Source organism: Kogia breviceps, chromosome X, assembly GCF_026419965.1.
Source record: "Kogia breviceps isolate mKogBre1 chromosome X, mKogBre1 haplotype 1, whole genome shotgun sequence".
In the NCBI taxonomy this organism is placed as follows: Eukaryota; Metazoa; Chordata; class Mammalia; order Artiodactyla; family Physeteridae; genus Kogia; species Kogia breviceps.
This window is the reverse complement of record NC_081330.1, coordinates 78,649,857-78,674,946: the sequence shown is the minus strand read 5'-3', so window position 1 is coordinate 78,674,946 and position 25,090 is coordinate 78,649,857. Positions and strand designations below refer to the sequence as shown.

At 49.3% G+C, this 25,090-nt stretch overlaps 1 protein-coding gene across 10 annotated transcripts; it reads right to left on the bottom strand.

Moving 5' to 3' along the window:
* Window positions 1-3,589: 3,589 nt before the first annotated feature.
* On the bottom strand, window positions 3,590-23,626 carry LAS1L (LAS1 like ribosome biogenesis factor). Of its 10 annotated transcripts, XR_010838758.1 has the most exons (16): window positions 23,173-23,623; window positions 22,272-22,397; window positions 21,192-21,261; window positions 20,276-20,357; window positions 19,541-19,825; window positions 19,214-19,260; window positions 18,245-18,354; window positions 16,421-16,506; window positions 16,008-16,058; window positions 15,472-15,678; window positions 14,968-15,115; window positions 12,255-12,370; window positions 9,449-10,008; window positions 6,127-6,277; window positions 5,433-5,635; window positions 3,590-4,201 (listed from the first exon to the last, which is right to left on the bottom strand). XR_010838758.1 is itself a non-coding variant. In XM_067024247.1 (15 exons), the coding sequence occupies exons 1-14, from the start codon at window positions 23,361-23,363 to the stop codon at window positions 5,446-5,448; spliced, it is 2,304 nt and encodes a 767-aa protein (XP_066880348.1). In that variant the 5' UTR covers window positions 23,364-23,623; the 3' UTR covers window positions 3,590-4,201; window positions 5,433-5,445. The 10 variants fall into 10 exon arrangements, 7 of the variants coding, with proteins under 7 accessions (XP_066880348.1, XP_058906966.1, XP_066880349.1 ...); XR_010838757.1 differs by lacking the exon at window positions 5,433-5,635; XM_067024247.1 differs by lacking the exon at window positions 12,255-12,370.
* Window positions 23,627-25,090: the final 1,464 nt, after the last annotated feature.

Here is a 25,090-nt window from a genome sequence, read left to right as displayed (position 1 = left end):
CCTCCTCTCACATTTCTCAGACATACATACATCAAATTCTTACTGAGTACCAATAGGAGCTTGGCCTATACTGGGCTAGGGAGAGACTGAAGAGGAGTAAACAGTTCCTGTCTTCTGGAACTTGCACTGCAGTGAGGGAATGAAATATGCTTAGAAAATAAATGAATTCCCTTTCTTAGAGGGCAGTGACAGTGTGAGGATAGAGGAAGTGATAAGAATAATTAGAATTCTAAGAAGGGGCAATTCAATGTCCAATGCTTCTCCCTAATCACAGGCAGAAAATCAATTAGTCTGACCATATCCCTCTCTAGCTTAACCTCTCTGGCCTCAGGACCTCCCATGTTCTTCACTTAACCCATATTCCAATTATTCTGGACCCCTCACTGGTGCCTCAACATGACATGGTCTTTCTTATGACCCTCCAGACTTTTACCTTCCTTCTACTCTTTGTTTTGACTAGTAAAGTCACCTCCTTATTAAGCTGTCCCACCTCTTGTCCAGACAGTGTTAGTCCTTTACCCCTGAGGGCCTTGCAGGCATCTTGAACAATACATCTGTTTTAGCACTTGCCATTCTGTTACAATCATGTTGGCATGCAGATCCCATACAAAACATGAAGTTCCTTAGGGGCAGGAACCATGTTTTTCATTACTGATGAAATTAACTCCTATCAGAAGTGGTGTGTTGACTTAAAAAAATACACAACCTGAGAGTTGCCAGTTAAGTTTTATCTGGGGCAAAATGAGGACTGCAGACTGGGGAGACAACATTTCAGATAGCTCTGAGAAACTGCTCTGAGGAGGCAAGGGGAGGAGCCAGGATATAGAGGAGTTTTGCAACAAAGGGCAGGTAGTCGGGAACATCAAAAGATTACTGTTAATTAAAGAAAACCAGATAGCTCAAGTTAAGGAATTTAGCGCTTTTCAGTGTATGGGAAGATGCAAGAGCCTGGGCTAACTGAAATCATTCCTTTGATATGCACCTCAACCATCTGGGGCCAGTATCCTGTATTTTCACATCCTGAGTTTCCTCAGGGCTCACCGCAGGGTGTGGCTGTAGTCTGATGGCTGCTAGAGGGCAGGTATTCTTTTCAGCTCTGAGTTTCCTCAGGGCTCACCAGCTCATTTTGGAGGGTTGCAATCGTTGATGACTGTGACATCCTTTGTTTATTGATAAGGCAGGAAATATTCCATTTATAAATATTCCATTCCACTTATATTCCATTTACCAGGTGACTCTCATTATTGTTGTTGAATAGCAATATAATCAGTGCTCCCTTCCCTTGACCACGAACCCTGCTCCTCGGTTAAATGTGTGCAGTTTAAAGACTTTTAATCAGTCTCTGGCCTCTAGTCAGAAGGAAAAGGTGCAAGGGCACTTGGCTAAGGTTGCTTACTGGCCTGTACTCCCCTTCGCCCCCCTCCCTCACTTCCTACCCCCAGCCCCCCCGTCATCTAAAGCAACCCTTCCCAGGGACCTGGCTTCACAAATCCCAGGTTTCAGGAGGACTCCAGACAATAACGCTTGGTTCTTACTCTCCCTGGACCGGGACTAAAACTGGCTCTGATAGCCTACTTCTCATCTTTAGGTCAGTCTTTGAGGGCCAGGGGAGAGCTCTTTGTCCTAGGTTATATGGACACCTGAGTCCTGAGTTCAAGGCCTGTGAACCCTGGCATGAATCCACACCACTCACACATACAAAGCATGAAAAGCTTTAGAAAGCAATTGCACATCTATTATCTTATTTGATCCTTACAAGCCCATGAGGCAAATATCCTCCTTCTACAAATGAAGAAACTGTGACATGATTTGTCCAAGGCTGTTCTCATTAAGTGGTGAAGCTTGCCTGGAATCTAGGTCTTTGGGTAGCTTTTTCCTCTATACCAGAGCATCTCAAACTTTAGTGTGCATCAGAATCATCTGAAGGGCTTGTTAAACCAGATTGCTGGCCACCCTCAACCTTTCTGATCCAGGCCAGGAGTGGGGTTCAATAATTTGCATGTCTAACAAGTACCCAGGTGATGCTGATATTACAAGTTTCTTGTTCTACACCAAGCTGTTAACTTGTTCTGTGTCCTTAGGCAAATCCCTTCCCTTTTTCTCTGTCTTAGTGTCTCAATGTATAAAATGAGGGGGCTAGACTAGAACTATGATTTCTAATTTTTTTTTAGCAGCAAAGCCCACTTTGAAAAAAAATCTTATATACAATACCAATACATACACAATAGATAAAAATTCAGGCTGCTTTAGAGAAGTGCTGGACAGGAACCAAGAGCTTGTAGCACCCATCTCCCCACAGGGAAGATGCTGAGGCTATGTCCCAGAATACACATCTGCAACTCCCTTTAGATGTGGCCTAGATACTCCTTGAGGGCTCCGTTAGATCTGACATTCCTGGATGCTAAGACTTAGCATTTGGCAGGAGAGGGAAGAGTTAGAGGGAAACTGACTTTGCTTGGCCCATTCCTGGTGCTTGGGTCCACACAGGATAGGAAATTGTAACCTTTTCAGCTGTTGGGCTCATGGACCCTTTTGATAATCTGATTAAACCTGTGCACTAGCTCTAGAAAAATGATTACATACACATACCCACAAAGATATTCAGGATATCTTTTAAGAGGTGTTGGGGACTCCCTAGAGTCTTAACTAGTTTAAACCCTTGACTTGGCTCTGGCAGGACACTTACACTCAATTCCTGCTTGGCATTTTATAGCATATGCCCTCTCCTTCCTTTCACCATTCCTTGGCTCAGCCACTTCTAGAGCCAGCTTCTTGGCTGGAATGTGGCCTGGTTCTGTCCCTTGTTTCACCTTGTCTGGGCCCAAATGGGCCCCACAGATGCCCACTCTCTCACCCAGCTATCACTCTCCCAAGTTGGGGTGGGAGATACTGTAGCCAATCTTAACCTCAGTCAACCACCACCCTGGAAATATCACCCTGAGAAAAACAAAGAACTTGTGTACACTGGGGCTTTCTTATGACACTTAGCAAAGGAATCAGGTTACCATAATTGGTGGACTTTGTCCTTTTTCACCCAGCAGAGGGCTCTGACGGGTGAGACATATTTTATTCATCCCTGTCTCTTGGCAGCTCAGGGCTGACAGGGTAAGTAAGGCACTCTGAGTGTCTGAAGGAGTTGGGTGACCATAGAACTCTGGTTCAGTCCCTTAGACATTTCTCTGCTCCAGTGCATACCATAGGGAAGTCCACTTCATCTTTTCTAGGCAAAAAGGTGACAAAGAAAGGTTTCTCTTTAACTTTCAACTGCTGTTTGGTGCCCAGTGAGGGCAGGCAGGTAAATGAGTCAGAAGCCTGCTGAATAGCAACAGGAAGACCTGGGTCTTCCAGCTGTCAGGGAGGTTCTGAGCAGATTCCCAATGCTGGCTGGGCTTTATGGCCAACAATGCCTCTTCTGGGGCCTGATGCTTCCTAGTGAGCTGGCCCCGCACTACATCCCAATGAGGGGAGTGAAAATGGTTTGAGTCAGAAAAAAGGCATAAAAGGGGCAGTGGACCCAGGTCCTGCTCTGTTATGATCCCACCTTTTCCAGAGTCCCCAGAATAAAGGAAGAAGCACACAACCCCTCATCTCACAAACACCAAAACAGTTGCCTGTTTATTGTTTTTCAAAACAAAAAACAGGGCTTCCCTGGTGGCACAGTGGTTGAGAATCCGCCTGCGGATGCAGGGGACACGGGTTCGTGTCCCGGTCCGGGAAGATCCCACATGCCGCAGAGCAGCTGGGCCCGTGAGCCATGGCCGCTGAGCCTGCGCGTCTGGAGCCTGTGCTCCACAAAGGGAGAGACCACGACAGTGAGAGGCCCTCATACCAAAAAAACCAAAAAAAAAACAAAAAAAAAACCCAAAAAAACCCCAAAAAACAAAATGAAACAAAGCAAAATAAAACAAAACATATTCAAAATCCTACTGTGATGGAAAGCTGAGCTGATATGGCTGATGCAGGCTGCCTCTCAGCTTGTTTTATGGAGCATTAGGTGCACTGGGGGAGTGGGGGAGAGTGGGCTGTTGCCCCAGTAGCACTGGATGAACACCTGCACCAGGGCTGGCATCAGAAGAGCTGTAAGCCACTTTTGAGCCCATGCAGCTGGCCCTGGCTCCAGAGAAGGCCATCCAAGTTGCCACTGTCATTGCTGCTGTTGCTGCAGTTGCCACTGCCAATGATGCAACTCAGGCCCAGGGTGCTGCAAAGAGAGGGGAGAGGGGAGAGGGGAGGCAGTCAGGGAAGGAGGCAGCTTTAGGCTCTGGAGGGGCTAAGGGTGCTTGATGTCTGTGTCTATGGGAAGGGGCCACCTGCTTGCCTGGCTTTACAAAAAGACTGGAACACATCTGAGAAACCACTTTAAGATGGGCCCCAGGGGTGGCTCTGCCCTGCCCTCAGTTGAGGGAGGAGGGAGAAAAGGAGTGGAACTTTTCAAATGAAACTTTATATAGAACCCCAGTACATAAACCAGATTAAAGCAGAGCTATTTGGGTTGAGGTAGGAAAGGGAGACCCACACCACCCTACCCCCAGGAAGGTATTGAAAGTGGTTGCCTTAATAGGCTTTCTTCTAAGGCCCTAGATCTTGGGGGCCCAGAGGACCCTGGGCTGGATCCCTCCCACCCTAACAGCAGGTTAAGGGTCCCAAGGCCAGGCTTAGACTGCAGGGCTAGACCCAGCTCCCATCTCAGGATTGCAAAACTGCCCTAGGGAGAAGACTACCCTCCTCTTCCCTGGCCCTGCTCAGAACACTCTTGCTTCCCCTGCTTCCTGCAGGTCAAAAGTCCTTCCAGGTAGATGAGGGTGACAGCTGAGAGCAAAGCCATCATCTTTCCTCTCAGGGAGATCCACGGTTACACTAATGCAGCTGGAAAAACCCTTAGAGATGATCTAGCCCCATCCCCTCCCATCACTCACCATCTCACAGACAAGGGAACCGAGGCTCAGAGATGAAAAGGGACTTGCTCAAGGCCACACAGCCAAGTCGGAGTGGAGCTGAGACACGGAGCAGGGGCGGGCACGCTGGCTCCAGCTGAGGAAGTCTCCCTACTACAGGGGGTGTGGGACTGGGCCTCCTTCTGGATATAACAGCTCTACCTGCCCACACTTCACCCTTGATATCTTGATGTTCACCAAGACAGCCCTACCCAAGGGAGAGGAGGTCTCTCTCTCAGACATGTGGGCCCCACTCCCAACTACAGACAATCTGGCTTCCCCCACTGCCTCCTCTCCTCTCCAAGAGGCCAGCTGCCCTGGCTTACAACAGAGAGTCCATGACACTGCTTTGGACCTGGCCTGCTGCTGGGGTCCCTGGGTTCCAGAGCCCTCTCCCTGAATGTCTAGAGGAAGAGGGGCTCATCTCCCATGAAGTGGGCAGGCAGTACAGGGACAGACTGTTTCAGGGGCCCACAGAAGTCTCTATCTGGTACTCACAGGATTCTCCTGGTCACAATGCCCCCGCATTCTGGAATGTACAGGCCCTCTGGACAGGCTCCTTTGTGTTACCAGCAGAGCCCCTCAGCAAGGGCTGCTTGGTTCCTGGCTCCCTGATGACCCAAGGGCTCCTACGCTTGTGATCCAGAGGTGAGTTTCGAGGGACAGCATGGAGCCCTGCGTAGGCCTTGCTACCAAGATGCCTGGACAGTGTAGGGAGGCCTACTGATTACTCTGTGCACCTTTGGACAAATCCCTTCCCCTTTCTGGGCCTCAGTTTTCTCCTCAGGAACATGAAGAAGTTAACTAGAGCACCCGTTCTTGACTTTTTAGGAGTGGTGGATCCTTTAGAGAATCTGTTGAAAGCTATGGACCTCTCCCTTCCCAATACACACACACACACACACACACACACATACATACACACAAACACACACGCATGCACAAACCAGATGCAATCTGAGAGGGATGCCAAGCCAGTTCTGTGTGGTTGCCTCACTGGTCCCCCACACTAGGGGCTGGGACTCCTGGCAAGGGCCCAGCCAGGGGACTGGAGCTTATATTTCACTCATTTAGGCCCTGACTGGGGACAGTTACCTCCCCCATCCAGCCCATTCTATGTTCTTTCCTTCCTCCCTCCCTACTGTGGGAGGCAGAGAAAGGGGTGAGAAATCCTGCTGCCATGGGCACTCACCCAGTCTTGCATGTTGGGGGTTCCAGCCGCTGGTCTAGCACAGGCTGGTCCAAAAGATACATGGTGTCATAATTCTCCAGCATAAGCTCTGATGGGTCCTCGGTCTGACCCGGCATTCGGCCTAAGGGGAAAGTGTCCCATCGTACATCTTCTGTGGAGCAAAGGGAGGAGGCAAGAGAGGGCTGATGAGCTAGTTCTCATATGGGTGCACAAGCCCACCTACTCTGTCCATCCACCCACCTTACTCAGCCTGCTCAGCACAGGCTGTGTATCTTCATCCTCACTCCTCTCTGCATCATTTCTCATCATTTCTCCTCCCCACCTTAGCATTCCCCGTCCCTTCCATACTCCCCCACTCTTCATGGTCCTTCTATGTGTTCACATGCAGCACCCCCACCACAGCCACCCCCAACCCCCACATACCATGCACACAACTATCACAACTGTAGACATTTTTGTTCCTCTCCACTCTTCTTCTCCCACTTCCCCAAACATGTCCCTACACAGACACAGATGACACCTTCTTCAGACCTGGCTGTATCACTGCCTCAATCGCTCACCCTCCCCCTATTTTCTCTCTCTCTCTCTCTCTTTCACACACACACACACACACACACACACACACACACACACACACACACACACACGCATATATCCTGGAGAGTCTGGATGCCCCAGAATTCCCACCCCACCTCCTCCCCAAAATGAAAGATACCTCTGCATATCTGCATGACCTAGATATCCTACACATCTATGCACAACCACCCCTCCCCCTCCCAACGTGTTTGAGTGCCACATCATTTCTTAGTAGCCTTGCCTTGAGAGATATACATACAGGCCCACATACCACCTCAGGGTGAACACTCTCTCAGCAGTTATCATGCTCTCCCTGCCCCCTGCAAGGTCTTGTTGCCCCAGATGTGCACACTAAGAACATCCCTTCTCTAGGGAAGGGCTGTCTCATTGCATATCCCACCCCCTATAGATGCCTCAACATATGTACATAAGCACACAGACCAAACCCTCCACTCAACAAATGTTTCCAGTTTTACTCCCTGCCTCTCATACTTCTCATGCACAGGCACACAAACCAGAAATCTTAATGTCCCTGCATCTCCACATATGTGTATACACATACAGAGGAAGTAAAAACAAGGGGATGAGGTAAAGATTTCAATGCCCTAGCCTTTCCACCTTCACAACCTCTCCCTGCCCCTGCCATACTCCACTTTGGAATGGACCATGTCAGGCACTCCCCACCGACTCTGTTCTATCACTTAAGTACCCTCCACACAGTATTATATTAAATCCCTTCCCCATCTTTACACTAGTACATCCAGTGTTTTCAAGTGAAGCCTTCACTGGTGAGATCCTCCAAGTAGATACAGTTTCTGGCCTCCTGCATCTCCCTGGTACCCAAAGAATTCTCCCTGTCATTATGCCCCTGGCATTCTGGAAAGTATCAACCCTGGACTAGAGTTTTATGTTACTCAAAGAACCCCTGCAGGAAGGGCTGTACCTCTGCCTGCCCATCTCCCCATCCCTGGCTCTCTCACATGAAGGGGACTCTCTTAACACCCTGCATTGCTCTATGCATACAAAAACACCTTTGTACACAGGGACCATTCCCCCATGTCTGTCACTGACTTGACCATCCTCCCTACTCCCAACCCTTTCTACATCACTGCCCTTGGCTCTCTAGCCTGATACCTTTGTACATGTCCCTTGTGATAGCACAGACCACATAGGCCATCTCAAGATGGCTGTTTCACTGCCTGTTCTCAGGCCTTTCCATATCCCCCCACCTCTTATTGTTTCCACTTTTCTCCCTCATACAGATGCCTCCTGGCCCCCATATGTCTTAGCAACCCTGCCTGGTCTTCCAAAAACATATATGACCATGTGTGCATGCATGCAGAGATGCACATACAGCCCACTTCACACTTTCTCTTTTCACAACCCTTACTCTCTTTCACACACACACACACACACACACACACACACACACACACACACACAATTCTGCCTGAGTCACTGCCCCTCCCTTTGAATATTTACAAACACAGCCCTCCTTGCTCTAAGAGATTTCTCTGTTGCTGTGCCTTGGTTTGTCCAGCACATGCAAGCACATACCCATTCACACACACACACACACACACACACACACACACACACACACACACACACAAAAATATGTTCCCCCATCCGTAGCACTCAGGGACTTTATATCCCAGCCCTTCCACACACACACGTCCATATAAGAGCAAAGACTTCACTTTCCCCCTAAGCTCCTTCACTGTTTCCCCTTTCTCTCCCTATTGTTCCCCACCATGCCTACCCTACACCATACCCAGTCCCAGCCCCAGGCTCCATCACATGGGCTGTGCCCCACATCTACCCCTGCCTCCAGCGTGTACACATACACACATGCCCATGTGCACACATCAGACTGTTCATTCCTGCGGAGTCCCCCTGCCTTAAGGTCCCTGCTCCCCAACCCAAATGAGGGCATTCAAAAAACCACCCTCAGGAGTTGACTCATGTTCCTCCACCTGCCATTCAACCCCCTGTTCCCTCCTGGCTTTGTCTCCCACCACTTACCATTCAACCCCCTGCTCCCTCCTGGCTTTGTCCCCCCCCACCTGCCATTCAACCCCCTGCTCCCTCCTGGCTTTGTCCCCCACCACTTACCATTCAACCCCCTGCTCCCTCCTGGCTTTGCCCCCCCCACCTAACATTCAACCCCTTGCTCCCTCCTGGCTTTGTCTCGCTAACTTGTATACTCACCAAAAAACTGCGCTGCTCCTTATTCTCCTCCTTCTGATCTCATTTCCACTTCCACTGACTGAATACCCCTGGGTTCCTTCTTTCTCATACACACAGCAAAATCCTGTCCTATCACCAACCAGCCTCCAAGTGTCCATACACATTCACATATACACAGAAAGCACTATTCTTTGGCTCCTTGCCCTGATCACTGCACATGAAAAACACATGCAGAATCATACATATGTCAACCACCTACCTCTAGCTTTCTGTGTTTTGCTGCCCAGTGCCCACACCCACACCAACCTCTCTGAATGTGATCTCTGCATGAGGCAGCTGGCAGCATGACAGTGCTAAGGTCCCTGGCGCTCACATGCTCCATCTTAAGGGGGAGGGAAACCAGCTGTCATCCACACACCAGGCTGTCTCCCAGGCTTGCCTCATGCTGGCTACCTCCTGCTACTTTCCATCATTTCTCTAGGGTGAAGGGAAGCCTCAAGAGCCAGCCAGAGAGGGAAGATAGATGTGGGGAGAAAGTGGATATCAGGCTTCTTACCTGAGCTAACTTGCCATGCAGAGCCTTCCAAAGCTCCTCTTTTCTGGGCCAGGAACCTGGCATTCTCAGCAGTGGGGGACTCCTCCTCCATAGAGATAGGCCCCACTTCCATCCTGTCTTCCTCCTCATCTTCGTCGTCGTCGTCATCATCATTGTCATCGGCATCAGCATCGTCGTTGTCATCATCATCATCACCATCATCACCTTCTTCCTCCTCCTCCCACTTCTGGTCGTCATTTTCCTCTTCCTCCTCCTCTTCATCATCCTCTTCCACGTGGTCTGCCAAGGCCTCTTGCTTCTCCTTCTCATCTTCCTTGGCATCATTAAGGCTGCTCTGTTCCTCCTGTTGCTGGGCTTTCCCTTCAGGTCCAGAGCTTGAGCCAGCTGGTTTGAGGCTCCAGTACAGGCTGTCCAGTGTGTATGGAGACTTCCCAATGGGGGAAGCCTCTGAGCCCTCCTGCGCCAGGTTGTTTTCTCCAGTCTGCGTATAAATGGAACAGATGCGCAGCAGCTTCTCCTGCTCCTCGTCTGGCAGGACCTGCCCCATGGCTTTGAAGATGCTGAGCAGAGGGATGGAGTAAGAAAGATTCAAAATCTCAAGTTATTTTATATCCCAAAACTCCACTTTGAATTTGTTCTCTGAGCTTCCAGACCTGCCTCTGAAAGGCAGTGCAGTAGAGCAGACAGAACACAGGTAAAACAGGACCATGGACCCTGAACGAGCTCTGTAATTCATCTCTGTAGCTCACTTCCACTCTCAGTAAAATGAGGACAATAATGGCACCTAACTTAGAGGGTTGTTGAAAGGAGTAAATAAGATAGCTCACATAGAATGCCTGGCACAGTGCCTGGCACATAGTGAGCAAGCAATAAATGATAGCTATTAATCTGTACTGAAATGCTATGTAAATACACAAACTAGGCAACAGGCCTGCAGGGCTGGACATGAGAATAGTAGATCCCTCTCTTTAGCTGAGCAATCTATCCTGAGCTCCAAAGATACGCCTGGAAGTGTGCTGTGCTCCTTCTGCATGGAACACAAAGTGTGATCCCTTTTGGGGGACAACTACAGCCCAGCCTGGAATGGAGGAAAAGAAATAAAAAAGCAGCAGCTGACAAGACAAAGCAGAATGTGGGAGGGAGGCCAGATGAGCCCTGCAGACCTGGGCACTACAAGAGCTGGGGGTAGGCAGAGAGCACAAGGAGGGCAGGAGAGATCAAGGGAAGGCTTTGTGCAGAGACAAGAGAGAGCACACCGGGCTGTGTGCATGCGGTGAGAGTAGCCTGGCTCGAGTGGAAGGGCTGTGCTGAGAAGCTGTGGGAGCAAGAGAAGCCTGCAAAGGTTAAGCGTGTGTGTGTGTATTGGGTGGAGGGGGTCATCTGGCGTGTTTGAGCACAGGTGAAGGCTGCATTTCTGAAGATCACCATGGTGACCTTGTGGAGGATAGCCTGGGTGGGACAGCCTGAAGTCAGGGAGACCAGGGAGAGTCGGTGAGGGCAGACCTAGGGCACTGGCAGCAGAGATGGGAGGGAGAGAAGCTGTGAAGGACAGACAGAGAGCAGGCCTTGGTGATCAGATGGTAGGGGGGAAGGCAGAGGAGAGTTAAAGATCATGACATCGTGCATACAAAGGACGGCGCCAACAGCAAAACCAACAAACACAGAGCGGTTGGGAAGGAGAGCTCCTGGGGAGGAAGAGGGTGAGTACCCCTTGCAGAGCCTCACATAGAACCGGGCACCCAGCAGGCACCTGGTCACTGCTGGAGGCATGGGTAGGATGGACAGATGGATAGTTTCCTTCTAAGTGTATCGAGTTTGAATTGTGGGTTGTTCACAGAAGGAAGGGCCATGTGCTCAGCGGGCTGTTTTCTCTCTGTGCCCCATAGGCAGACCGGACACATAGGTGTGGTTGCTGGTCACTGGCTGCTGGGGGCAGGGCTGGGAGCTAGTGACTCCATTGGGAGACCCTCTCTGCAGGGCTAATTTCACATTCCAAGATGGCACTGGCTCAAACTGAATTGATGTTGGCTGGCTGGGGCAAGCTCTCAAAAAGCTTCCAGCCTTACTACTAAGAGGAAAAGCCAGAGAGAAACTCTTCCCTCTCACTGTGGTCCATTAGTATGATTAATAATAAATATTCCCAGGTACTTTATATTGGCAAAATGCCATATTACCACTATTATTACCACCAGTTCTCTCAAGCTGTCTAGTCTGACCACTGAGGTGCAGGGGTGATATGAATCTTAAAATCCATTTCCTTCCTCAGGTTTGCCTGGTCACACCTAGGGACTGAGAAGGTCACAGGTCAGGCTGGTGGAAAGAAGGTGGACTTTGGACTCATAAGCCCTGGGCCCAAATCCCAGTCCCACCATCAACAAATTGCATGACTTTTGGATAAGTCACTTCACACTATTCAGAACCTTGGTGTCTTTCCTATCTGTCAAATAAGAGTATATAATATCTCCACCTCCAAAGACTGCTGTGTCAAGTGAAATGAAAACGCTTCGACAAACACAGCACCGTGTCCGACACTTAATTGCCAGTGGTATCTTTTATTTTTCCTGTGGGGAAAAGAAAACTCATGTTCTGTATGTGCAATCTAATGGAACACTGTAGAAAGAGCACAGGAGTAAGGACAGTATATCTAGATTCTGGTTTCTGGCCCCAGCTCTGACTTGCAGACTTGTTACTGACTTGCAGCCTAATACTTGGGGAAATCCCATTTCCCAATCTGTATAACAGGATGATTAGGACTAGATTCACTGATTATCTGCGAAAGGCAGGATCTGTGCACAAGAAATCGTACCCAAGTGAGCTGCTGTTACTGCTGGCATGTGTCGCATCCCTCTGGTATGCGTGGGTTGGGAGAAGATCTCTGTGGTCCAGACTTCTCCAAGACCAGCAGCTTCCACTCTGTAGGCACTTAGGATTGGAAAGTACCTTGAAGGCCACCTATCCAACCTCTCCATGCTGCTCTTTTCATTCCCTCCCCCCATTACATACACATGCCATGTTCCTTCAGAATTTTGAAATTTCCTTTATTCTTTCTCTTGCTGGAATTGCTCAAATGCCTCTAGGATTTTTTGGTTCTCCTCCCAGTTTCCCACCCATCCATATCACTTCCAGTCTAGAGCATACACATCTGGAGATTTGGCTATTTGGTTCAGTCCCATCTCCTGGAGGTCTTGTACTGGCTGTCTTTTGTCAACAAGGATACTTTTTTCTCTTATAAGTTACTTATAAGATACAACTGTGCCCCAAATGTCATTAGGGTTCAAGAAAGACTTTCTGACTCCATGGGAAAGATCAGGGGACTAAGACGGTCTTAGTATCCAGACTCCCACTTCATTTATTCCTCAAGCATGGAGTCAGCTCCCACCAAATACAGCACTGCTGGCAATGAAACAGCAGAGTACAGTTCAGTTCAACATTTACTGAGGTTTGTTTGGGGCCTGGACTTGCATGGCATGCTGGGGCACAGATGGCTAGTGCAGAACCCTTGTCCTTGAAAAACTTAGTCTGATAGAGGGAAGGAGACACTAGGGGAAATAGACATGGCAAGACAGAATCTCAGATTTGAGAAGTACTTGAGAGAATCAACATGACAACAGTAGATAGTGCTGCCACCAAGTGAGATAGGGAGCAGAGGAGGAAGTTCACTTTGGGGCTGGGGTGGGGAGAAAGATGACTCATGCTCTTTTGGTCACAGTAAGGTGCCTGGAGGCCATCTAAGGGGAGATATCTGGCATGCAGTCAAATATAGGAGGTTGAATCTTAGGGGAAAGGCCTGAGCTAGATAAAGAGATCTGAGCTTTGGTACTTTAAAGCTTGAGTAAGAAGGTAGTGAGGAAATTGAGACTGCTGAGTATAGACTACTCTTTTGAGATGTTTTGATAGGAGAGGAAGGAGTGACAAGCTAGTGATAACCCAACAGAGGGATGCAGGGTCAAAGGAGATTTTGCTTGTGTTGTTGTTATTGTTGTTTGGTTTAAAGATAAGAAAAATTCAGGCACTGTTCACAGGTTGAAGAGTAAGAGCCAGCAGAGCAAGGGAGAGGCTGGGGTGAGGCCCCAGTGATGCTAGCAGAGGTAGCTCCAGAGCACAGGTGGAGGAGGAGGCTTTGAGGTTGGCCAAGGCCACCTCATAATGAGACTGGCGACAATGTTGAGTGTAGCCGCAGATCAGTTCATGGGGGCTGGACCTCAGGTCGAGGGGGCCCTGCTGGAGGCCTCCATGTGCTTGAGGAAGCTAGGGTGAAACGGGAGGGGGGGTGGGGCTTGAGATGAGTGGTGAGGGTTTTCAGAACAGTCAGGAAACAGGAGAGAAAGTGGGCAGAAAACAAGTAAAAGTTCAGACAAGCAGAACTGAGGCCTGGCTTGAGATTAAAAATCATACCTCTGCAGTGGCAGCAATCCGCAGGGCTATGTGGTTTTCTCCAGCAGAGCTCAGCTACCCGGGCTGAGTGGGAGAAGCAGAGTGGGGAGGATCACTCCCAGTTCGGGGGTTTGCAAGTCAGACACGTCAAAGGATGGGCAGAGCTGAGGATGCTGATGATGGGTGGCTGAAGTGATCAACCACAGATAGGATTGAGGGGAAGCAAAATTGAAGCAGGTAAGAAATGGAGGGATGGAGGTTTGGAGGCAGGCAAAGAACAGATGTTGTGGGATGCGAGGGTGAGGACTGGTAGGACAAAGAGGTGGTGGTCACCGAGTGGGATGCTGGGATGTAAGCTTTCAGAGGTGGAATAGCTCCAAGTGATGGAAATAGGTTGCTGAGTGTAGTAGAGAATGAAGGTCACTGGAGGTGAGGAGCTGAGGGTCAGATGTGTCACTCAAATGAAACAGATATCATTCCAGAAAGCAGGAAGAGAATTGGGTGCTAAAGCCTTCCATGAGTATGAGGGAAGTGGCTCAGGGTCAGGAAATGACAGAAAAAAAGGGAGACAACCACAGGTAGTTACAGGAACCAGCACAATATTCAGTTTGACCACAGCACCCAGAGTTGACTGTGTAAAGCGGAATCACAGGAGATATGGTTATGATAGGTTGGGGCAGAACTGGAAAGATCTTTGAATGTCAGGCTAAGAAGCCTAGACCACATTAGGAAGGCAGTAAGGAGCCACGGAAGGTTGTTAATTTAAGCACCTATGAGAGGTATATTTTGGGAAGATAATAGAGATAGCACTGGGCGTAAAGTCAGAACAATGGGTTCAATAATAAACAGCAGCTACCATTTATTGTGCACTTACTCTGTACAGGCCACTGTGCTAACCGCTCTGGGGGGTTGTCTTGTCCATTTTCATACTGTACTCAGTTCAGCCACGTCTTAAGCTCTGTGATCTTAGGCAAGAATACCCTACCCCTCCCCTCTCTGGGACTCAATTCTCTCATCTGTTAGTAGGACAGGGACAGGACTAGGTGTCCTTGCAAGGGCTCGTCCAACTGTGCCATTCTAGGGCTGTGTGGCCCTGAGGCCTGCAGGGTCTCACCCTCTTACCAGATGGAATTCAAGAGACTTACAGCTGAAGGAGTTGGGGGCTGGCCCAGCAAGGTGAGCCCAAGCAGGACTCAACCACCTGGGGCCAGTCAAGGGAGGCAGAGCAGTTGAATAGCCTCCAGTTCTTCCTTGCTTCCCACTGGCTTGCAGAAAACCGACGGGCATTCCGTCCTGAGAGAGAAGAGAGGGACTGAGGAGAAGGAACTAGAAAGCCCCCCACCCAATCTTGCACCTCGAAAAGCTTGGCTCTGACCATCCCTGTCCCCCCAGACTCCAACTCCCCATTCTATACCTCCCGATTGCTCAAAGTATTCAGGACCCGTTGCCCCAGTTCAGTTTACTTGGCTCTGAGAAGAAAAATGTGAAGGGATATTTGTCCACTGCTGCTGTGGGGCCCTCATGGGCAGACCTAAACCTTTAACAAGGGATGTGTCCTCCTGGTGCTATTCAGTCGAGAGCTGAGCACAGTGGCAGATGCTCTTGCCTGGGCTGCATTAGGCCCTGGGGCTAGGGCTAGTCTCCCTCACCAGTTTTGGTGTTAGCCACGATCAGTTCAATGGTCCATCTGAGGATGTAGGTGGGCCGGATCCCGGTGTCCCCCAAGGCTGGCAGCTCAGAGAGCATCCTTTCCAGCAGGGCCTGCGTGAAGGTCTGGGAGTGCAGGCCCCTGAGCAGGGGCTGCCAGAATTGAGAGAACGGCTTTGGCACCAGGACGTCATTCAAGTCCACGTTTTCTGGTTTGTGAGAAACACCCATTGACAGGAAAAGGGGAGGCAGGGAGGGAGAGAGAAGGAGGGAGGGAGGGAAGAAGGAGAGGAGAGAAGAGGGTGAGAAAGGGAAAGAGGGAGAGAGAGAAGGAAGGGAGGAAGAGGAGGAGAGAGAGGGAGAAGAAGAGGGGGCCCCACCAACAATAACAGAGTTGCCACCGCAGAACAGGAGGAAAGAGGAAAGTAGGACAGCAGAGAGAGAAACCAGTTAGTATCTGGTAAACAACAACTGACTCAAAATAGAATATAAAAGAAAAAGAGCTCTGGTTCTAGCTTCGGCTTTGTCAATAACTCACTGTGTGACTTTGGGTCAGTACCTTCCCCTCTCTGGACCTCAGTCTGCCCATCTGTAACATGAGGATGTTGGACTAGATGACCTCACAAGGCCCTTCCAGTTCTGCTGTTCTAGCTCTCTAGCAAGTTGCTAGATCACAATTAACATAGCACAATAATGGCATTAAGACCCCCACCCCCACCCCAGCCCACCCCAGCCCACCTCACCCCACCCAATTCCAGGCCACCTAAGGATAGCCCAACAACTACATATCATTGGGGCTACATGTTCTGCTCAGCCAAGAGGGCTTCCAGTAGCTATGGAACAACAGTAAACAGCCCTTACCTCCCAGTCCAGGGCCACCCAGCCCACCCCTGGTGTTCTTGCCCAGGATACACAGTACCCTAAGGCTGCATCGAGCCTCCAGGACCCTACCTTCATAGTCTAACTGCAAAGCTGCCAACTGTTCAAATGTGGGGATGAGAAAGCCGTCATCCAGAAAAGCATCTAGCAGAGCCTCCCTGGAGCAAGAGGACACTAAATTAAGTAAACTGAAACAGGCAAAAGACCCTCTTCTACTCCCCTACCCACTCCCAAGGCAGCTAATGCCTCTGACTCAAATGGCCAAACCAGCATGGGGAAAAAGGAAGGCAGCTGACAGTTGGTTCTCAGGCCTCAGCCTCCCTGAGTCAGGGGCTGAGCCAAAGACTGGGATCTGTGGGTTTTGAACAAGCATTTACCAAGCACAGGCAAATCTAAGACCCATAACAAGGGCAGTAGTGGCTGAACAAGCCTGAAAGCACAGATGAAGAAAAGTCCCAGGCCCACAAAGGAGTTAAATGTCTGAGGTTATAGGGTCAAGGACTTTTAGACTTTAGTTCCTGCTCAGTCTTTGTTTCCCTTGACAGTCCTCCAGTCTCCTACCCCTCCCCTTCTCCCTGGTTACCCTCTTTCAGATCTTACAAGCAGAAACTTTGGGGACTCAATTGCTGGGCCAAATATTATATTATCCACATTCCTAAGGACCCCAAGAACCCAGAACTAAGACACAGAGGTTAAAAGTATAAGCTATAGGGGTAATCTCTCATCCCCATCTAGCTCAAACGAAAACCAGCAACATCCAGCTTTCTCCTCCAGAGCTGACAGTTCCCTAAGAGAGGCTCTCCTAGCTGACTGGGCTGAGGGGGAACAAGAGCTCCCAAGGTGTCTCAATGTCTGGAGGGTTGTCATGCTCAAATCCCTCCCTCTACCAGGCTCAAGAAGGAAAGAGTTGTCCTTCCGTCCATCTCCCATCTCCTCACGTCAGTATGCAGGAAGAGCACTTAAAACAGTCAGCCAGTTGTCTGCTCAGCATGGCCAGGCTGACACTACTGTATAGCACAAGGATAGTTTTCCAAGCTACTGAGGGGGGCACCACTCACCCCTTTACTGAAGGGTACAGCTAAGAAGCCTAGGCTGGGCAGACACTGATAAAACACCTTTGGAACTACTGGTATCCCGGGAATAAAGAAGACGTCAGGGACAATCCTAACCTGCACTGCAGGCTCCCCACCCAGGCCCACTCTGCCACATACACCACCTTCCTATACTCTCTACTCCATCCCAGATTATTTCCAATCTATTCCCAAAGCCCTTTCCAGCTGAATGTAGGTAGCAAGCCCCAAAGAGCCAGGGAGGAAAGGAATGGATAGACACTGCTCTGACTGAACTGAGTACTACTCTGAGGGGAAAATAAGGCTCATGGCCATACTGGGTGGGTCGGTGGGGACTTAGTCTTTGGAGGATCCAGGCCCTGGGAAGGCCCCTCCTCTGTCCCCTCAACCACAATTATCCAGGGGATGCTGATCCTCTCTAATAGCAGTTCAAAAGAGACCAGCAGTGCCTACCATATATCTTTTACTTCAAAGTCGGACAAGAGATCAGCAGTGAAAAAGCAAAAGATTAAGGGCTTTGCCTAGTTGCCAAGAGCTCCACATACCACTGGACAAAGAGCAACAAAGCTGGCCAGGGGATGGATGACAGTAGACATTCCTGCCTCTGGCCATTTCAGTTACTCAGAGTAGGCAAACCCCACCTGGTAGCTGGCAGGGCTTGGCGAAGAGGATCATGTGAAATGCAGGGTCACCCGTGGGGGGTCAAGATTATCCCTGGGATTTCCTACAGCAGAGGTTGGCAAGCTGGGATATGAAAACCAATTTCAGTGAGGCTGCTACACTCTACCCTAGAGAGTAGGCAGCCCCTGATTACCTACTTACACACCTGTTCTCCCATGTAATGCCCTTGAGCTCTGCCAGGATGCATTCTACAGGTGGGGACAGGTTATTCCACGCCTTAATGGCCTGAGGTAAATACCTAAATTTCTCCAGCACCTGCCAGCAAAGAGGGTCCCATCAGAAGGCTGGTTCAGCCAGGTAACAACCCCCCATCCCTCCAGGATTCCTTCTCATAGGACCTCTGAACACTTCCCTTCAGGGGATACGGCAGGGTATGCAGAGGTGAGCCCACAATGTCCCTGTTGGCCCTGCAACTAAAAACATCCTGATCCTCAAAATCCAGACTTTCTCTTCTTCCTCCCTCCCCACCCCCCAAGTTCCCTTGTTATTGTGGCTCTCAATAACCAGATAATCCAATACATAGATATCCAATGGGGGCATTTGGTTGGAGTTGGGCAGAGACCCTTGGACCAAGGGGTGAAAGGAAGCAATGGGTTATGGAAGAAAGTGAATCAGTAGACTCAAGTTCTTGTCCTGGTTCTATCACTAACTGCATATGTGACCTTGGGCCAGTTGTTTCACTCATCCATGGCTTCAATTTCTTCATCTGTGAAAAGGAAGGGTTGAGGTGAATGGTTTCTAAGCTTACCTCCCTTCCTGCTAAAACAGTACCCCTCAAGCTCACCTGATCTAGGAAGGTTCCTGGATGCCATCTGCTGATCAGCTGCAGTACCGCAGGTCTATGCAACCACCTAAGCCCTGTTGTTCCCTACCACCCAGTGGGACCGATTATCCATAAACTTCCAGTAATGTGGAGGATCAGCCAACTGGACTCTGCTCCTCTTGTCTCCTTCCTACTTTCCCCCTCTCTTTCCAAGAAGAGCTTTGGAAGAGCTTTCCAAGCTTTGCCACTTTTCTTTCAATTTCATTCTCAAGACTTCTCTCAGGTAGCTGGCAAGAGGGAAGAAATGGCTGGGACAGATGAGAACAGGCCAAGTCAAGGGCACTTTCTTACCTTAAACTGCTCCTCTTCATAGGATACCAGCAGTTCTCGGGCTCTTTCTGAAAACAGATTAGGGAAACAGAGCAACCAGCCCTGTGCCTTGCTCCTGATGGAATTTTGAGCCCTCTCACCTCATTTCTTGAGTTGTAAATTGGGAACTAGAATTCTTGGCTCTCCTGCCTCACAGGGCTCAAGGAAGATGATTTGTGACAGTAATTTTTTTAAGCTAAGCCTCACCACAACCCCAGAGGAAATACTAAGCCAGGGAAATAACCAGAGTCAACCATAAGCCCGAGTCTTCCAAGCTCATGGGCCCCTTTCTGTATCAAGGACACCTACCATACAACTCTTTATGTCTCACAGCCTTTTGCCAATGTGGATCAACCTCTTTGTTGCCTTCGCTGTCTCCATCAGCCTTAACATCCAGCTCTGCACCTTTCTCCTCATCCTTAGGCTCTGGTTTCTGTTCTGTGATGTCATCAACGACAATGTTCTTATCTTCCTCTTGGTCTTCTTCATCTGTCTCTTCCCTGTCCTCCTCCAACTCCCAGGTCTCTCTTAGGCTGTTCTCTAGTTGGCGGCACCAGTAGGTCTTCTGGAGCCAGTCCAGGACAAAGTAACAGCCTAAAGGAGGGGAGGAAGGAAGGCAGTGCCATAGTAACAGTCAAAGGCAAGCAGCTCCTAGCAGGCCTCCAGCCTCATCTTGCAAACATTGTGGGGAGGCCCCAGGTAAGAGGCTTGGCTCCAAGGAGGCACAAATCTCAAATATCTAAAAGCAGCCCCTCTTGCTCTGGGTTATCCCCCAGTTCTTTGCTTCCTCCCACTCACCAGCACATTTCCTAGAAAAAACTTATACCAGACTTGAAGATGGGATGCCAAAAATGGCACGGGGCTAGCAAGTGGGAGAACAGAGACCCCTTAAAGTTTGTGTCCAAGGCAAATGCCTCACTCGCCTCACCCTAGTCTCAGCTCTGACCCCAAGTGAAGACCCTCCTCCCTTTCTCTCCCCCCACAGTGCCATCTAGCCCAGGCCTCTGGGCTTAACTGTGATAGGTATACTCCCTGGGGACTCACCCCTGCGGCAGTCATTTATATGGGGCATTTTCTTGTGGGTCAACTCATGGCGAAGTTCAACAATCCAATCCGGAATGTTCACCTGATTGTGGGGGAGGGTGTGAGTGCAGAAATTAGAAAATATTAAAGCAGAAAGGGCCACAGAGATGAATTAATCTGGCTTCTCCCCATTTTACAGATAGAGAAACTGAGCTCCTGAGAGGAAGTTCCATTCTTAGTGGCAGAGCCAAGATTAGAAACCAGGTCTCCTGATTCCCTTTATGCTCTGTGGAAGTGATCTTGAAAATCAGAAGACTCTCGCCTCCCCCAACCACCAACTACCCTCCTCCAATGAAGAGATTCCTGTGAATGAGCATTAACAATCACCTTCTTCAGCCTCTCTCTGCCCTTGTCTGTACCAGTTGCTCTCCCTGGGTACCCTTTACTCTCCCCTCTCTTCCTCCCTTCCTCCTTCTCTCCCAGACCTCCTCCAGGAAGCTTCTCTTGATGGCTAAGAATCTGTCTACCATCTGGGTCTCTACACACCTCCCATACTCACTCAAGGCAGGAATGTCTCGCATTTTCACCCTGCTTGGCTGAGTTTGTCTCCTCCTTCAGACTGTCAACAACCAGAGGGCAGGCACTTTAACTGCCACCTCTTTCCTGTCCCCACTCAGGGGTGCATTGGGGGTGCTTCAGCTTCACCTGGGCCACTCCCAGCAAGCTGGGCAGGCCAAGCCCACTGAAGATAGCAGCCATGAGCAAGGGAAGCAAGTCTGCTTCTTTCAAGCTGGAAGCTGAGGCTCTGGGGTTCTTGCTGGGCTTGGCTGACAGTGGTGGGATGAGCTAGTCTGACTGTACCCACATCACCCCATGCCCCATTTAGTAAGCCCTCCTGAGAAGAGAGAAATTAGCAAGGCCACTTTATCATACACACCTCCTGAGCCAGGAACTTGAGAGGGAGCTTGGCAAACTTTGTCTTCCTCTCCGAGATAAGGTTCACAAACCTGAGTTTGAGGGAGAAATAAGTGGCACAGCCCAAGTAACTGTTTTATTCAAACCAGTGGGGCTTTAAAACACCTTGCTGAGTTACTGACACCTTGCATTTCCACAACCTTTCCAATGACTATTCTGTCCTGTTCTTATGGTTGGTGTCAGCCAGAGCAGGAATGGTTCCATCCAGTCTAACGTTTACTGAGACTCTGCCCTGTACTGAAGCCATACAAATGAATAAGACACTGCTCTGGCCTTGAAGAGTTCAGTCTAGGATAAATAATCATGACATAATATAACACATTATGCTAGAACATAATATGTTATAAATGCTACAACAAAGGACTACATCAAATGATACGGGGAGCACAGCTAAACAATGGAGAAGGTAAGAAGAGCTAGGGAGGACCTCAAAGCAGACAAGGCAAACAGTATGAGCTAAGCAAAGACTCTTGACAGATGAGAAAACTCAGAGGCAACCTTTTTCCTGATGTACATGATACAGCTAAAACCACTCTGAGTCACTTTGTAAATCAGGAACTCCCGGTCCATGTCTCCATTTCCACAACTCAGTAACCTTTCAGTGTTCATGGAAAGAATGGAAAAAAGGTGTAGATAGGGGTAGGATTAGAAAATCCACATTAAATCATGGCCAAGGACATTGAACCATGCAGAAAAGTTCCTCTGGGTCAAAGAGTAAAAGGGGGAAAGTAAATCAAACTGTCAAGGCTGGAAGAGACCCATACAGACCACTTCGTCTGAACCACCCCCACCCAACATTCCAAAGAGAGGGGAAGAAAAACGGAAGAGAGAAGGCTCCTAGGAAAAAAGAGGAATGTGTGTTAACAGGGGGTACCAAAAGCTGTCACATTAAGCAATCACCAGGTGACCCATACACAGGGACACACAAGGCTTTTTGCTTCAGATAGAACCCAAAGCCAAACTTTGCTTATCATGTGCTAAGCCCACGCCCCCCTACCCTCAAAAAACCACCCCCACACACCCCTACCAATGTAGGTCTTACCTGACCAATGCCATGCCATACAGCAGTCTAAGTTCATCAGTGCCCAAGCCACCAGTTACATCCATGAGCTTACAGCGTACCAGGTCAGCAGTAGAAGCCACTGCCAGGGGGAGTTCGTTGCCTAACCTAAAGGGCCACAGTCCAACACCATCATAAAGGTCCTTTACACAGGCCCACCCTCCATCTCAGAACCTAGGTTGTAGGTTATTGCAATTATATACTGGCTCAAGAGTGTGTGGATAGACACAAATCAAGAAGCTGGGAAGAGGGAGGGTAATGTCCCTGGGATCCAATAGTACACAGGATATGAGAGGCTGGTTTAGGGCATACAAAAGATATCTAACTGCTACACAGCCAATCAACAATTAAGTGTGGACACACCCCTTTCTTTCACCCTGAAACCCTCAACTCATTCACCTAGAAGATACCTTATTCTTGGAGACATTAGCCTCTTGTCTGCTCCCAACTAAATCTTACCAACTGGACTGAAGCGCTCCATTCAAACATGCTTTTGCAGGCAAGCCCCCCCCACCCCCTTCCTATTTCGAATCAGAAATCCACCCTAGAGTGCTACTCCTTAAGCCCAGGCCGGCTCAGCCACAGCGGTGCCCTCTCATCGGCACTCACCCCAAGATGAGAGAAGGTAAGGGTCAAAGCTCACAGACTTGACAAATGGGCTGTTGAGGCACACCCCGTTTCTTTCCGCAAATGGGATTAGTGCACGAGCTTGGCTGCGACCTTCCCCCGGGCACTTGGGAGACAAGCAATGCCCAAACCACGCGTAGGGGGGCCATTAGACATTTAGGAAAAAACTGGGTAATAAGGCCTTGCGGAAATTCTACAAAAGAAGAGGTGAAGTGCCACCAGCACGCAGGCAGGAGGGCTAAGCCTGCCGCCTTACCTGCTCCTCCACACGGTGATGCGGTTCAACGCGTACCGCTGCAATTTATGGTCATCAGAGAACAGATACACCGTCACCTGATCCCACTCGGCCCTACTGAGCCAGGCGACCACGATGCGCTGGGCCCAGAGTGGCGGCGACCCTTTCTCTTTGACGCACTTCCCGCACCACGCACTCCACACGCGATCCATCCCCCGGGAACTCAGGCCTGGCTCAATCCCGGATTCCCACCAGACACCGGGCTCGTTGCCAGGGTTTGGGGCGCCGCACTCCGTACAGCCTCCAGCTCAACGTGCTACCCTCACTCCAAACCGCCGCCGCACCAGCAACCAATGGGAGAGTGTGACCCCGACGCAAGCCCACCTCCCACCGTTAGCGCAGCAAATCGAAACGAGAGAGCTAGAGGCCGACCAAACCACAAGTTGCGGGAACGGCCTCTCCTACCGGAAGTGTTCTTTCCTCAAAGCAACCGTACCAGCTGCAAGCGTTCAGCCTCAAGGTTCCGCTAATTTCCTGGTTGCTAACGGGATTCTGTCCCAGACCCGGAGGGAGTTTTAGTTTGCGCTCCCTGGCGGGCGGGGGAGGGATTGTGGTCGTCTAGTGTACTGGAAATGCGCTTATGTTTTCATTGCCATGAATCAATACCTGATCCAGTAAAACACTATGGACTCTAAAGCAAGGCTGCAGAGCAAATATCTAGTATCTAAATATCTAAAGTTGGGTTTAAAAAAATCTGCTGGGTTTCACATCTGTACAGTGAGGAGCTTAGACTGGGTGATCTCTAGGTTCTTTTCCATAGCTGACAACTGTAGGATTTTACTCTGCCAGCATTCCACTGCTATGTTGGTTTCAACATCCACAAAGCTATACTTAGTTTTTCTGCACAATTCCTTGTGATTCTGGAGTTCTGGAGGGGAAAGCAATATTATGAAACCCTTCTGATTTTATGGGTTGGCTAAAATATGTTCAAGACTCTGTCCCAATCTTTCTCACAGAAGTTATTTTCCAATCTAACACATGAGAGAGAACTGTTGCTAACACTTTAACATCATTGCTGGGAGTAACTCTTTTCCACTTTACAGCAATAAATTCCAATCCATTCTCTATATGTGCTTCTTTCTCCAGCTATCTTCTCCTAAGATCTAGTCTGCCCATGGTTCTTGATAGTTACTCTGTCCTGAGTAGCCATGCCAAACAGTAGGCCAGGTGTCTTCCAGAAACCAGATACCCTCTCCATGTTCAGGCTCTTAGCTGTGTGCAGGCAAAGACAGGGAGATGGCTTAAATGACCCCTTAAGATTCAATCCAGTCAGAGGAGTTGCCAGGTCTGCAGGAATCGCTCATGAACATTTTGGTTTAGAGGTTATTTTTGGATAGTACTTTTCAGGTAAAGGGCCCTATCCTTCCCCATTCCTTCCCTATGAATTTGAAGGTCTCCCTATTCCATGTGTTCCAAGAAAACTTGACAAAGCACATAACAAGAGTACCATGTCTAATATGTGGCAAATGAAGCCTGACACCTATTGAGAATTAGGAATTACTGGATCAAGTCTGTTAAGTAGTGATAGCTTTGAGGAGGCACTGTATTAGTTTCCTGTGGCTGCTATAACAAATTTCCACAAACTTGGTGGCTTAAAACATCAGAAATTATCTCACAGTTCTGGAAGTCAGAAGTCTAAAATCAGTACTGTTTGGCTGAAATCAAGGTGCTGGCAGGGCCAGAGTCCCTCTGGCTGCTCTAGAGGGAAATCCATTCCTTGTCTTTTCCAGCTTCTGGAGGCTACTGGCATTCCTTGGCTTATAGCCACATCACTTCAATCTTCAAATGTCTCTCTGCTTTGTCTTCACTTCACCTTTTCTTGGTGTGTGTAAGATCTCCCTCTGCGTCCCTCTACTACATGTGATTGTATTTAGGGGCC

What these genes read in the sequence shown, in the direction of transcription:
- LAS1L (XM_067024247.1), bottom strand. Translation starts at nt 23,363, where the DNA reads ATGGATCGCGTGTGGAGTGCGTGGTGCGGGAAGTGCGTCAAAGAGAAA. An exon ending in ATCACCGTGTGGAGGAGCAG is followed by an intron (nt 22,398 to 23,172) that starts GTAAGGCGGCAG and finishes GTGGCCCTTTAG; the next exon opens with GTTAGGCAACGAACTCCCCC. An exon ending in TATGGCATGGCATTGGTCAG is followed by an intron (nt 21,262 to 22,271) that starts GTAAGACCTACA and finishes CCTCAAACTCAG; the next exon opens with GTTTGTGAACCTTATCTCGG.